Source organism: Aedes albopictus, chromosome 1, assembly GCF_035046485.1.
Source record: "Aedes albopictus strain Foshan chromosome 1, AalbF5, whole genome shotgun sequence".
In the NCBI taxonomy this organism is placed as follows: domain Eukaryota; kingdom Metazoa; phylum Arthropoda; class Insecta; order Diptera; family Culicidae; genus Aedes; species Aedes albopictus.
The window spans coordinates 70,605,386-70,619,703 of NC_085136.1; the positions used below are offsets into that span (position 1 = coordinate 70,605,386).

General features: G+C 43.6%; 1 protein-coding gene across 2 annotated transcripts; it reads left to right on the forward strand.

The window, feature by feature from the left end:
- The first annotated feature begins 1,884 nt into the window (after positions 1–1,884).
- On the forward strand, positions 1,885–3,998 carry LOC115269092 (uncharacterized). 2 transcript variants are annotated; one of them, XM_029877443.2, is made up of 4 exons: positions 1,885–2,016; positions 2,082–3,176; positions 3,234–3,389; positions 3,467–3,998. In XM_029877443.2, exons 1-4 carry the CDS (start codon positions 1,987–1,989, stop codon positions 3,668–3,670), a joined length of 1,485 nt encoding a protein of 494 aa, XP_029733303.1. In that variant the 5' UTR covers positions 1,885–1,986; the 3' UTR covers positions 3,671–3,998. The 2 variants fall into 2 exon arrangements, with proteins under 2 accessions (XP_029733303.1, XP_029733305.1); XM_029877445.2 differs by having other exon boundaries at positions 3,234–3,380; positions 3,467–3,993.
- Positions 3,999–14,318: the final 10,320 nt, after the last annotated feature.

Consider the following 14,318-nt stretch of genomic DNA (forward strand, 5'->3'; position numbering starts at 1 on the left):
GGGGTGCGGATGTTGGAGGAAATGGGTCGCATTCCAATGGGATCTTTGTGAATCTTCGGTAGACAGTATAAAGATGCCACCGTTGGATTCGGAACATGAAACTTTCTTTCAAGTTTCTCGTCGCCCATCAGATGAGCCACAATTCTTCACGAGTTTGATTGGAATAATGCCAAACTCGTCAAAAGCGTAAGAAAAACGTTACACTTAAACGCTTGGGAGTCAATGTTCATCAGCAACACACGAAGGCCGTTGATGAATGAAGACGACCCGCCCATTGCGTCGTGTCTTTTTAGTCTGGTAGACACGACTCCCCAGTAGCATCTCTTCTCTTCGGACGTGTACGAACATCGTACGAAAACTGAAGGCAATCAGTCGGACATTGTCCTGTTGATGGGCGACATCGCGCCCGAAACCGGTCGACGAAAGGTAAATTTTAATATCTTGACGATTGTAAGAACTATAAGTGTTATGTTTCGTCTCACTTCGCGCGTATTGTGAATGACAGAAGATTAAATTTGGGGTCCAAATGGACCCCAGGTTTATGAAATGGACCATCATTTAAGGTTTCCTGTAGAGGATTAAGTGCACAAATCTTATTGTAACTTAAACCAGCGCGATTGATATTTTCATATTTAGCTTTTTACAAAAAGTGAACAATTATTATTATTATTTCTTTACCAGCTGTCCCGGCAAACGTTGTCTTGCCAATCTGTGGTGATTTACAACTGTTGAAGTCATAACGTCACTGCACTCTAGATTGGTTTCATTTCGATCGTGTTGATTTCCTTCCCAGCTCATAAAAACCAGTACTTTATCAATTTTCTTACTTTTCTAGTTGATTTTCGTAACTTTTTGTACATATAAACACAGCCACCATAAATACGAATCGAACCGTGCAAGAGTCATGCCGATCGGATTATCCGTTCCTGAGTTTTGTTGCCTCAAAGGGACTTCAAACTCATTTTTATATAAATAGAAGATAGAAGATAGAAGATATAACACAAGGAACTACTGGTGTAATCTCCGGAAAAAACCCTAATGGAACCTTAGAAGAAAGTATAGAAAGTATTCATGAAGGAACTCTAGCAAGAGTTGTTATTATTATTATCATTAACTTTAGTAAAGAGGCTTTTAGCTCTTGGCCGGTTCATTTCAGACTAGAAAGAGTTCCTGGAAGAATCCCGATAAGAATTAATGAACAAACCGTGCCTGAAAATTTTTGGCAGAATCCAAGAAAGAACTCTTGGATACATCTCAGAAGAAATTCCTTGACAAATCCCAGAAGACTCTTGAAGAAATCCTAAAAGGAAGGAGTGAATTCTGAAAGCAACTTCTGAAGGAATACCGGAAGAAATCACGGATGAAGTTCCCAGAAGAACTTTTGAAGAATTCCCAGAACTGTTAGAGGAATTCTCAAGAAAGGATATCATAAAAAGAACTTCTTGACGAATCCAGGAAGAAACTTTTTGAGGATTCCAGGAATCAATTCCTGGAGGAACACCAGAAGAAACTGCAGGATTATTTTCTAAAAGAACTCCTGCAGGTCCCTCGAAAGAACCTCTGGAGAAATCTTAGAAAAAAAAAAAACTCTTAGTTCAATCTCTGAAAGCGCTCCTGGAGGAATTCCCGAAGGTATTCCTGAATGAATCCCAGAAAGAGCTCTACTTCCGTAGGAAAATCAGAAGCAATTTATGGAGGAACTCAGCAGGAACTTCTGAAGGAATGCGCTGTGCTGCTGATAACAACGGGAAGGATGCGCACTACTTTTGACATGATTAAAAAACGTCGCGAGTTGGGTCGCGTCGCGACTTGATTGTGCGAAGTCCGGTTTGGTGGCGGCCCGACAATAAGAAATCATTTATGTTCGCTTAGTTTTTTCTCTTCATTCAAAACAAATACCTGTGCATCTACCCTACATGTCAAACAAAAAACGCACAACAAATTATCGCCCAAAAAAGTCAAAACAATAACATTCTATCCGTGTAAATGGTCAAAATAAGAGATCTCCCTGAAGAAGTTAGTTTCAATTTGTGCAAAACGCGTAACAACAATCAATAATAACTTCCTCGTACCATTTCCAGGTACTAGTACTCATCTTCAGCTACCTGAAGCTCCGGGAACGCAAAACAGCGGCCCGCGTTTCGCGCCAATGGCACCGGCTGGCATTCACCGATCGACCCATGAGGACCATCGTGCTTCATGTGGTCGACTACCTAAACCAAAAGGAGCGGAAGATCCTGCTGAAGAGCAACCGCTGTTACCGGAACCTCACGCTTGAGTGGACCGAAGCCTCCAGTGTTCCCTTCCTGCTGGAGGTGCTGGATAAATTTGGCACCGAGCTTCATTCGCTGAAGCTGGCCACCTACGTCGTCACGCCACCGATTCTAGTAAGATTCCTGCTGAAGGCACCTAGCTTGAGGCAGCTGATGGTGGAGGGAAGTGTGTGCAACGAGGATTGCGATATGGTGCTGCCTGTGTTCAAGGGGATCAGGGCGCTGGAAATGACGCAGCGCGGGTTCGAGAGCGAGCTGTGCGATGTGATTCCCGCGTTGTTTCCAAATTTGGTTTCACTCGATTTGGTGGGCGCTGAGGATGCGGCCATCGATTTGATTGGTTTCTATGGGAAGCAGTTGAAATTTTTGCACGTCCTGTTGGAGTTCTCGCAGTTCCAGCGGTTTTCCAATTTGAATTGTTTGACTGGGTTGGAGAGGATGCATGTGTTTTGGCCACAGCCAAGCGATTTCAGGCAGGTTTTCAGTGTGTTCGAGCAGATGGATGCGATTCAGAGTGCATCCCTTACCGGTCCGGTAAATGAAGCTACGTTCGATCTCATCTGTAGGCGGTGGAAAAATATTACTAGTCTGTGTGTTAATGTCCAATCGCTCAAGGCTGCCAGTTTCAGGAATATTGCTGCATTTAAGAAATTGAAAGTTCTGAAGCTTCAAGGATCCATTAGAGATAGTAACTTTCTCAAAGATGTCCAACTGCCAACGGTAACTCACTTGGTTCTGGACGGAATCTCAACAAATTGTGGATTCTACAATCATATGTCGACATTCGTTCCCAACGTGTGGATGCTGAAAATCTACGATCATACATTTGAAAACGCTCAACTACGTTTAATTACCAAAACAATGACTTCTTTGCGGGTGCTTTCGCTGGATTATTGCTACCAAGTACGAATCGTTTAGCTGGAACACCTTTCCCGATCTAACAATCCTTTTTCCATCCAGATCAAAGACGAGGGATTCCAACTCCTGAACAACCTGACGAACCTGCTGGAGCTTCGCTGCTGGTCCATATCGATATCGGAGAACGCATTCATCCGCTTTCCCAAGTGCCCCAATCTGCGCACGTTCAGCGTTGGTGGTAGTGGCTGGGTACCATATGTCGGCTTCTAGATCAACCTTCCCAATTAAGCTTAACTCTCTTATCGTTCCTTCTCTTGTACTTTTTTTGTCCGTAGATAACCAACAAAACTGTGTTGGATATTCCCAAGGCATTTCCGCATCTGAGAGAACTGCACGTGGTGGACTGCTTCAAGGTGGACGAGGACACTATCTACACGCTGCAGGAAAGTATGCGGAAGTGTGCCGTCGTGCGACTGGAGAAGCCGGAGCTGGACCGGGAGGTGGAAGCTGTGTGGGGCTGGAACCATTGTGATAAGTGACAGTGTTACGTTGCAAAACCATATCATTGATGTATGTATTTCTCATTTAACTGACGGAAGCCAGGCAATTTTCTACTTACTTTACGAAAATATTTGGAGGATATTCTTGTGTTCTATATAGCAATTATGATATATATATAAAATAGCCAGTTTGTATTTTTTTACCTTGAACAATATAGTAATTTCATTGCTCATATAAGACTTTTATTTCCTAGATAGTTTATCTTCTTCTTTATTAGACGCATTAGCCTATATGTACTGTCCAGCTTATTCCAGTTGTAGCTGTCGGTCGGTACTGTAGAAGGAATTACTGAAGGGCGCTGACGCCCTGACGATAGCTGTCAAACAGCGGAAGAGAAAAAAACAATCTTACCAACCTTTGTAACTTGTTCCGATTAATAAAGTTAATGCGTAGCAAACACGTTCTATTCGCTCGCGTCTTTTTGTAGTCCTATTCCGAATCGTATTTTCGACCAATAATCGCCTTTAGTTCGTTCTATGGCCATTTCCTTCCAATAGGTACGTACTGCCTGGGCCTCTATACCTAATAATGGACACGTCGACCCAGCCAGAAGCTTACAAACATTTATCCTTACAGCGTTTTTTTTTGTATTTTTTTTTTCAAAGACAAAACTACTAACAAATACAATAACAAAAAACATTTGCTTGGCTTCCCGTTGTTGCCGTTATTGTCGGTAACAGGAGTCATACAGCTATGCCACTGTTCAACCAATGAAATGATCGCCGACATCTTTACTAAGCCTTTGGGACCAAACAAGATCAAATATTTCGCGGGAGCTTTAGGGCTTGTCGCACCCGAGTGATACCGGAAGTGCAGTTCGTCAGCGAGGAGGAGTGTAGGAGGAATTACTGAAGGGCGCTGATGCCCTGACGATAGCTGTCAAACAGCGGAAGAGAAAAAAACAATCTTACCAACCTTTGTAACTTGTTCCGATTAATAAAGTTAATGCGTAGTAGCAAACACGTTATATTCGCTCGCGTCTTTTTGTAGTCCTTTTCCGAATCGTATTTTCGACCAGTGATCGCCTTTATTTCGTTCTATGGCCATTTCCTTCCGATAGGTTATGGGCCCAGGCGTGAACCGGTAAAATTTCGGTTGATTCGGAGCGAAAAATAGTAATTTTTCTCGTTTCTCGTGCCGGCGCGTGTTTCGGCTGGTGTTTGGCGTGTACAGGAGCTGACCCGATCGGCGTTTTGGTCTTTGTTGTGGAGGTGGAGCTAATCATCGACAGCGGAATTGCGGATCCCGGAAGGTTTTCAATCGCCAAGCTGGGAAACAACAATTATACGGCATGGAAATTCCAGATGCAAATGTTCCTAGTTCGCGAGGAGCTCTGGAATGTAGTGTCGGAGGCCACACCAGCAGCCCCAGCGGAGTCGTGGCACAAGGCGGACAATAAGGCCCTGGCAACGATTGCGTTGAGCATTGAGCAGAGTCAATACCCGCTCATAAAGGATTGTAACACAGCAAAGGAGGTGTAGGAGGCACTAAACTGCCGTGAATCGCATATCAGTCCCATCTTTGCTGGATTTCCTATGCAAATGGGACAAATATGCGATTCACGGCAGTAAAGCAGTACCATGAAAAAACTGCTGCGTCTCAACTATCGCTTCTTATTCGGCTGTGTGACGCCAAGGTAGGCGAAGAAGGAGATGTTGAGAAGCACCTACTGGACATGGATGTGCTTTTCGAACAACTGCAGAGTGCAGGAATGGAGTTGGCAGACAAATTGCAAATTGCAATGGTTCTCCGCAGTATGGCGGAGTCATATCACTTCCTGGCTTCAACTCTGGAAGCACATCCGGATCAGGACGTGAATATGGGATTAGTTCGATCGAAACTACTCGACGAGTACCGTAAGCGTGCAGAACGTAGTGGACCAGCAGCAGGAGAAGAGCAGGTGCTGAAGGCGGATGTGAGTAAGCAGAAGGTGTGCGTCTTCTGTAGCAAGCCAGGCCACTACAAGGGGGACTGCAGGAAGTTTCTCGCACTGAAGGAGAAGCGCAACGACAGCGAATCCGTCGGGAACAAAACTGTGGCGAGGAAGAAGAAACATGCAAAGCAGGCTAAGGAAACAACTTGTGATGCTGTGAGTTTTTCGGCTCGTGAGAAGGATGACGCGGTTGTTGCGAAGGTGAGACCTCATTCGTGGACAATAGACAGCGGTGCATCCTGCCACATGACCAGCTGTGCGGATTTTTTTGGTAAGCTGGAAGAATCTCCGGTGACCACTGTGATGATGGCCGATGGCAATCGAGCCAAATCAAGTGGTGCTGGATGTGGAACAATTAGTACCATCGACGGAACAGGTAAGCCCATGAATATACAACTCAACAATGTTTCGTTTGTACCGGATTTGGATGGCCGATTGCTATCGGTTAGCAAGATAGTTGAAAATGGTTTCGACGTCAAGTTCAACAGAGGTGGCGTTGAAATTATGGATTCGACTGGAAGGATTGTCGCGCTTGGAGAGATGAATGGTGGGCTGTACGTTCTAAAGGAGGCTCGGCAAAAGGCACTTGCTGCGGATACGTGCCATACCGTCAACTGCCAACACACTTGGCATCGTCGGTTGGGGCACCGCGACCCCGCCGTCCTGGACAAAATCCGGAAAGAAGATCTGGTTGCTGGTGTCAAAGTCGTTGATTGTGGATCCAGGGCCGTATGCGAATGCTGCCTGGAGGGGAAGATGGCACGCCAGCCGTCAGCAAGCGGAGAGAAGAACTACTCGACCGTTACAGTTGGTCCATACAGACTTGTGTGGACCGATGCAGAACGTCACCCCGGGAGGCAACAAATATTTTATGGCAATCATCGACGATTTCAGTAGGTATGTCGTTCTGTACCTTCTGAAGGACAAATCCGAGGCTAAAGCGTGCATCATGAACTATGTTCGTTTTACGGAGAACCAGTTCGGCAGGAAACCAGCATCATCCGTTCCGATCGCGGCGGCGAATTTGTGAATAAAGAGATGGAGCAGTTTTACCGCTCGGAGGGAATCCAGTCGCAACTGACCGCCGGCTATTCTCCTCAGCAGAATGGGGTGCCGGAGCGGTGCAATCGGTACTTGAAAGAAATGTCAGTCTGTAGCAACTCGACGCTGGCTTGGAGAAGCGCTTCTGGGGCAAGGCGGTAGCAGCAGCGGCTTTCATTCAAAACCGTCTCCCGTCACGCTCGGTCAATAAAACTCCGTATGAGCTATGGACAGGACACAAACCGGATCTTGGCAACATGAAGATTTTTGGCTGTGAAGCTTACGTCCACGTGCCGGACGTCAAGCGCTGTAAGCTCGACAGTAAAGCCAAAAAACTCGTTTTTGTGGGCTATGACTGCAAGGCGAAGGCGTATCGTTTCCTCGACAAGGCGAAGAGTAACATCATCATCAGCCGAGATGCTCGGTTCCTGGAAGTGGGTCCCGAGATGCAGGAGGAGAAAATTACGGTCATTCCGGATCTTGAAACCAAGCCACAGGATTGCACCGAGAAGAAACAGGAAGTCATTTCAGCTGCGGATAGCGAGTCGGATAACGAGGAGGATTGGAGCAGCATTGTGGACGAGTCTGAATTCGAGGGATACTTTTCTGATATTGACAATGGGTTTGAAGGCGAAAATCTAAATCCAGCCGGAAGAGAGCAACGTGTGCGGCAACGTCGGCACCCAAGAAGGTTCGACGATTTCGTGGTAGGTGTTGCTAAAGTGGTAGACAAGGAGCCGTCAACTCACAAGGAAGCAGCCAGCTGTCCAGATAAAGAAAGGTGGTTGGATGCAATGAAGGAGGAGTACAGGTCTCATTTGTCACGTGGAACGTGGTCTCTTGTGCCACCACCACCGGATCGTCCAATCATCGGATCAAAGTGGGTGTCTCAACGAAAGAAGGACACGTCTGGCCAAACCGTGCGCTATAAGGCACGATTTGTGTCCCAAGGCTATTCTCAGCAATATGGATTGGATTTTGGAGAAGTCTTTGCACCTGTGGCAATGCAGTCGACATTTAGGGTACTGTTGACTATCGGGGGCCGTACACAAATTACGTCACGCTTTTAGGGGGGAAGGGGGGGGGGGTTTGCAGAGCATGACGTCCCTTACAAAAAAAATTGAGGTCCCATACAAAAAGTGTGACATAGGGGGGAGGGGGGGTTGAAAATCGTCGATTTTTGCGTGACATAATTTGTGTATCACCCCTCGCCGGACAACGGAAACTCGAGCTTAGACATGTCGACGTGAAAAGTGCCTACCTAAATGGAAAGTTGGAGGAAGATATTTATGTTCGACAACCTAGAGGATTCGAGGAACCGGGAAAAGAGGAGTACGTGTGCAAGCTCCACAAGAGCCTTTACGGCTTGAAGCAAAGTGCAAGGGTTTGGAATACTACAGTGAAGACTGTTCTGTCGAAACCTGGGACGTCGAAACTGGGTTTCCAGCAGTCGTTGTCTGATCCCTGTCTTTTCATGAAACGTTTGCCAAGTGGTGAGTGGATGTACTTGCTAATTTATGTTGATGATATGATCATCGTATGTTTTTTTTTTTTATTTGTGAATTTTAACTTAATGCTAATTCTTCACACTGATCATCGTATGCAAAGATGCTGAGCAGATTACGATTCTTGAAAAGAAGTTACAGCGTGAATTCGTTATCTCAATACTTGGTAACGTCAGTCAGTTCCTTGGGATAAAAGTCAGAAAAGACAATGATGGATTCTACCGTTTAAGTCAGAAGACTTTTATTGGAGAAATAGCTAATCGTTTTGGATTGGAAGGAGCGAAGAAGTCGAACGTACCATTAGATGCTGGGTATTTCAAGCAGACTGATGGCGACGTTCTACCGGATAACAAACAATTTCACAGTTTGGTTGGTGCCCTGCTGTACGGTATGTGGCTACAAATACGAGACCAGACATCGCGGCTGCCATTTCGATTTTGAGCCGAAAGACAAGTACCCCAACGCAGCATGACTGGACAGAGCTCAAACGCGTTGTCCGATATTTGATCAGCACTGAGGACTACGAGCTGAAGTTAGGTGTTCAACAAACCGGTGATATGATCCTCGTCGGCTACAGTGATGCTGATTGGGCCGGCGATAGATCGGACAGAAAATCAACGAGTGGTTTTGTGTTTCTCTTCGGCGGAGCTCCTGTAGTCTGGGCCAGCAGGAAGCAAGGATGCGTTACAACATCAACCATGGAAGCTGAATACAGCACAGGAGGTAGTATGGCTGCGGCGTTTGCTTGGTGAGTTAGGTGAGGAGCAGCGACGGCCGACTACGATAAATGAAGACAACCGTAGTTGCATTGACTTCGTGGTCTTAGATCGTCTGAACAAACGAAGCAAGCATATAGACACCAAGTACCATCATGCCAAGGATCTATGCGCTAAGGGAGTGTAACTACCCTTGGACGCTCCACACTTCCTGTGGTATCGGCGTCCATACGCCCAGGCCAGCTCACCTTAAAAAGTACCTCAGGGTCGGCATTGACCAGGGGGAAACTTGAGCAACCCTACACTTACCTGCCAACTGAAATTTAGCGAACAAAGGAAAGGCCAAGCAGACTGGTAGGGAAATTAATCTCTCGCTTTTGGAAATCAAAGGGACCGAGTTGATTTTATATTCTACTAATATATTGATATCTAGGGTGTGTGGGTTAGTATATACAAACATAATTTTCGTTTAATCGTTGGGCCCATTGCGGTGATGTTGATGGAAAGGGGGAAGAGAAGATGATGACATACCTGCCGGAGCACGTGGTCGGCGTCAAAACGATGTTAGCCGGAGCGAGCGCCGAGACGGTGGCGCTTCGGGTGGAGGGATGGGTTCAGGATCGATGGTCGAATGCATTGCTGAGCACGTCGCGCCGCCTGGCGGCCGGATGTCCGTGGTGAATCACGAGATGTGCGCCGTTGGTCGAAGCGGGATGCTCTCAAACTTGGGTAGGGTGGTCCAAAACTTGGTGGTGTGGTCTGCTTCGGAAAACTGGTCCGGGTGACGCCACGCCTAATTGCTTCGCGTGTTCTGGCTGGCCCCAAATTTAGTCCCGTGGGACGTCCAACTGACACAGGGGCACTTAATTCACTCCGAAAATGACCCACACTTTTTCATGCGGTAGTTCTTGGACCTAACGACCGTACCACTACCTAGTGAAGCACTTTGCTCGAGCTTCTCGTCCGCTTCCTATCCCGAAATCGACTGATCCAGATTCCACCTTCCCATTTTTCTCCTCAAAACGTCTCTCCAGAAAACCTCCTCCTTTTCCTCTCTATCCTCATTTACTTCCATCTCTCTTCATCCCGGATTTCGTGTTTAGACATATACATTTTGTTCCCCTTTTCTAACCCCATCTAGTACTCCATCGGGGGACATACATAGGGAATATAAAACTAATTTGAATTTAATTTTATATTGGAGCAGTGGTTCCCAAATTACATTTTTTTACTAACAATACTAACAACTATTTTAACAATTTTTAATTTTACAAACATTTATCCTTACAGCGTTTTTTTTGTATTTTTTTTTCAAAGACAAAACTACTAACAAATACAATAACAAAAAACATTTGCTTGGCTTCCCGTTGTTGCCGTTATTGTCGGTAACAGGAGTCATACAGCTATGCCACTGTTCAACCAATGAAATGATCGCCGACATCTTTACTAAGCCTTTGGGACCAAACAAGATCAAATATTTCGCGGGAGCTTTAGGGCTTGTCGCACCCGAGTGATACCGGAAGTGCAGTTCGTCAGCGAGGAGGAGTGTAGGAGGAATTACTGAAGGGCGCTGATGCCCTGACGATAGCTGTCAAACAGCGGAAGAGAAAAAAACAATCTTACCAACCTTTGTAACTTGTTCCGATTAATAAAGTTAATGCGTAGCAAACACGTTCTATTCGCTCGCGTCTTTTTGTAGTCCTATTCCGAATCGTATTTTCGACCAATAATCGCCTTTAGTTCGTTCTATGGCCATTTCCTTCCAATAGGTACGTACTGCCTGGGCCTCTATACCTAATAATGGACACGTCGACCCAGCCAGAAGCTTCCCAACTAACAATCACTCATTTAACAGGCACTATTATGACGAATTTATTCAGCATAATGTTGAATAACATTTGAATTATTTTCACGTACAACCTATGTTCGGGTTTTGTTCACACAAATTTGGAGAAGTTATAAAGCATCATGTTGCGCACCAACTTAATTTTTTGTTGTTAAAAGCGTTTTACAAATGTACAAGAAAGTTGTTATTAAGCTTTGGCAAAAATGACTGAAAATAAATAAAATGCAAAAATGTTGAACTCTCACGAGAGTAATATTATTTGTTCTCATGTTGAGAACACCTATTATGAAATAAGAATTATATATGAAATTACCTAAATCCGGATTAGAACTCGAGACCTGTCGTTTGCCAGCCGCATACCTTCCTATCTGCGCCATCCTAGAGATGGTGAGATGCAGCACTCAAAGCAAAACATAATCTTCCCATGACTCAATAATGATCACTCCTGAACTTGTGTTCAGCAGTGGTGAATTAGCACAGCACGTCGTAATCAACTGAACAACGCCTTACACTTCAACAGCTGTTCAGCCCAAAACACGTGTTTTCCATTCTGCTTTCGCTGTCAGTATTTTTATCGCACGGTGAGAAAACTTGTATCGAATGCGGCCAAAAAGTGTTGGTCCTTATTGAAGATATTGTTTCCAGACGAACTAATTGCGATATGAATATGTTTTTATTTTTATTATTATGATTTCGGTTGGAAATCAAAAAACTTTTTTTTAAGAAAAATATTTTTGCTAATTTTGGGTTGTTTACAACATACGTCGGAAGTGACGTATATGATAGTGCATCATTGAACGCACACAGCGCACTGCACCCGGTACTGAAAAAAAGTGTCGCTAGTCGAAAAGTGTCGCTAGTCAAAACGTCGCTCTTCCGTTTGGTGCTGGCGCCATAATATTAAATATCGATCATTAAAAATGTATGACAATATGTGGTGCGGTATGGTCTTGAACATGGTGCATTCGCAGCATCTGTTCAGGTAATCTACTCATGCTCAGTCGAAGATCCGTTCAGCAAGTTTTTTTTTATTTATGCTTTTGTCATGGAATCTTGATATTATGTTCAATAAATAGTACATAAGGATGTTTAGGGATACTTGAAATGTGTCGATTTCTGAATGCTGTTTGGTTATCTAGGTGACTGTGGGAACAATATTCAGTAAACACGACAGCACTGAAATGTCAAATGCATCGATCCAAGCGTCTCGTACAATCGAACTGCTACGGAAGATAAAAAATATAATAATCAAGGTACAAGATATCTTGTTACAGACTAATAATAATAAATAAATGCCTCATTTTTACGTTGATTACGTATCTTGGCACTCAATGTTAAACTACATAATTCTATTCTGTTCAATTTTATGTGATTCTTTTAAAATATTGGTTCTTTAATAACTTGGTTGTCTAAACAGATTTACCCATGATTTATCCCATAATCCGAACAAAGTTCCGAGTCAAACTATGACGGGCTGAAGGCGTTTATTTGAAAGTGAAAAGCACATTGTTCAGGAGCATATGCTTATCGATACATCAGCTTAATAAGTGCAGACAAATGTTTTGTTAAACTCTTTTGTTAACGAATCAATGCTTGTCGAATAAATTTCTTGTTAAACTTTTAAAAAGTGTTTTAATTTATCATTGTTGATACGGATGAGGAAAGTCGAACATTGACTATTTTCTCAATTGAAAAATCATTTAAACAGTTATGTGTAGAGCATAATTTTAGTTCAGCTATCATTACCACTATTAGGCAACAATTCAGCAAGCTTGCTTGTTTGTGACTTGCAATTGTTAGTTGGGTTACCCTTACTGATATACCGGTGATAGTGATGACTGATGATGTTTAAGTTGACAATGATGTTGGGAGGAAAGCGAGAGGGTAGGCTGATGACTATGATTTGAGATGAGTGATGAGAGATGATGATGATAACATCGATGATGATGATGATGCGTGATAACAGATGATGATGATGAGAGATGAAAAATGCTAGATGAAAGATGCAAGATGAAAGACGATAGATTTTGATGAGAGATGATGATGAGAGATAATATATGGTGATGATGATAAGATGATTTATGAAAGATGGTGATGATATGATCATGATGATGATGTTGATGATGATGATAATGCATGACAACAGCTGAGAGATGAGTATGATGATGATCAGAGATGCAAGATTAGATACAAGATGAAAAATGCTAGTTAAAAGATAGGAGATCAAAGGCAACAGATGACAGACGATAGATGAGAGATGATGATGAGAGATGATGATGAGAGATAATATATGCTGATGATGATGATGATGAGAGAAAATCGAGAGAGTGCCTACCATGATGACCATGATGATTGTGATGAAAGATGAGAGATGATGATGATGAGATGAGTGATGATAATGATCATGATCATCATGATGATGATGATGCGTGATAATAGATGAGAGATGATGGTGATGATGAGAGGTGAGAATTGAGATTTGCAAAACTGTGGTACAGTAGACGTTCGATAAGTGCAATATGTTTACGTTTCAATTACCGAATGAAATTCGCTAACTGCAACGACTGACAGCCGTCAAACAATTGTCAATTGCTGTTGGACGCAGCCAGAATGCACTCAAAAACATCGCAATGCAGCTGTAGTGCATCCGAAAAACATTGACGTTTTGTTTTTGACAGATAGCGGTGCGATACCTGCAAAATTGTTGCACTTAGCGGACTTGCAGTTAAAAAGCATTGCAGTTAAACCGTTTGCACCGAGCGAACGTCTACTGTATAGGTTAAAAATACAGTAGACGTTAGATCGGTGCAAACAGTTTAACTGCAAGTCCGGTAAGTGCAACAAATTTGCAGTTATCGCACCGCCAAACGTCAAAACGGTGCGCCATGTTAGCCCAAATGAACAGTCGGATCACATTCACGGTTATTTTTTGTCGTTTGACAACTTGTTGACATCTGTCAGTCGTTGCAGTTACCGAATTTCGTTCGCTAAGTGAAACGGAAACATGTCTTGGATAATGTCATAAAAGTTACAATCACGATGGTGAGACGATAGATCAGAGATGATGATGAGAGAAGAGATGCGAGATGATGATGAGAGATAAGATATGGTGATGATGATGATGATGATGATGAGAGAAAAGCGAGAGAGTAGGCTGATGACCATGATGATGGTGATGAAAGATGAGAGATGATGACGATGATGGGATGAGTGATGGTGATGATAATGATCATGATCATAATGATGATGATGATGATGATGATGATGATGATGATGCGAGATAAACAGATGAGAGATGATGGTGATGATGAGAGGTGAGAGTTGAGATTTGCAAGACTGTGGTGGTAAAGGTTAAAAATATATGGGAAAATGTCTTGGAAAATGTAAGAAAAGTGATAATGACGGTGGTAGGAAATGAGGACGATTGTGATGGTGATGATTGATAATGATGCAACCAAGGATGCAACATAAGAGATAGCAGGTGAGATATGAGTGACTTGAGATATGAGAGGTTAATGATGAGAAACGATGAATGCGAGATGAGACATGAGATACGAGTTAGGAGAGATTGGAGATGAAAGATCT

What these genes read in the sequence shown, in the direction of transcription:
- LOC115269092 (XM_029877443.2), top strand. Translation starts at nt 1,987, where the DNA reads ATGGTCAAAATAAGAGATCTCCCTGAAGAA. An exon ending in TAAGAGATCTCCCTGAAGAA is followed by an intron (nt 2,017 to 2,081) that starts GTTAGTTTCAAT and finishes TACCATTTCCAG; the next exon opens with GTACTAGTACTCATCTTCAG. An exon ending in CGCTGGATTATTGCTACCAA is followed by an intron (nt 3,177 to 3,233) that starts GTACGAATCGTT and finishes TTTTCCATCCAG; the next exon opens with ATCAAAGACGAGGGATTCCA.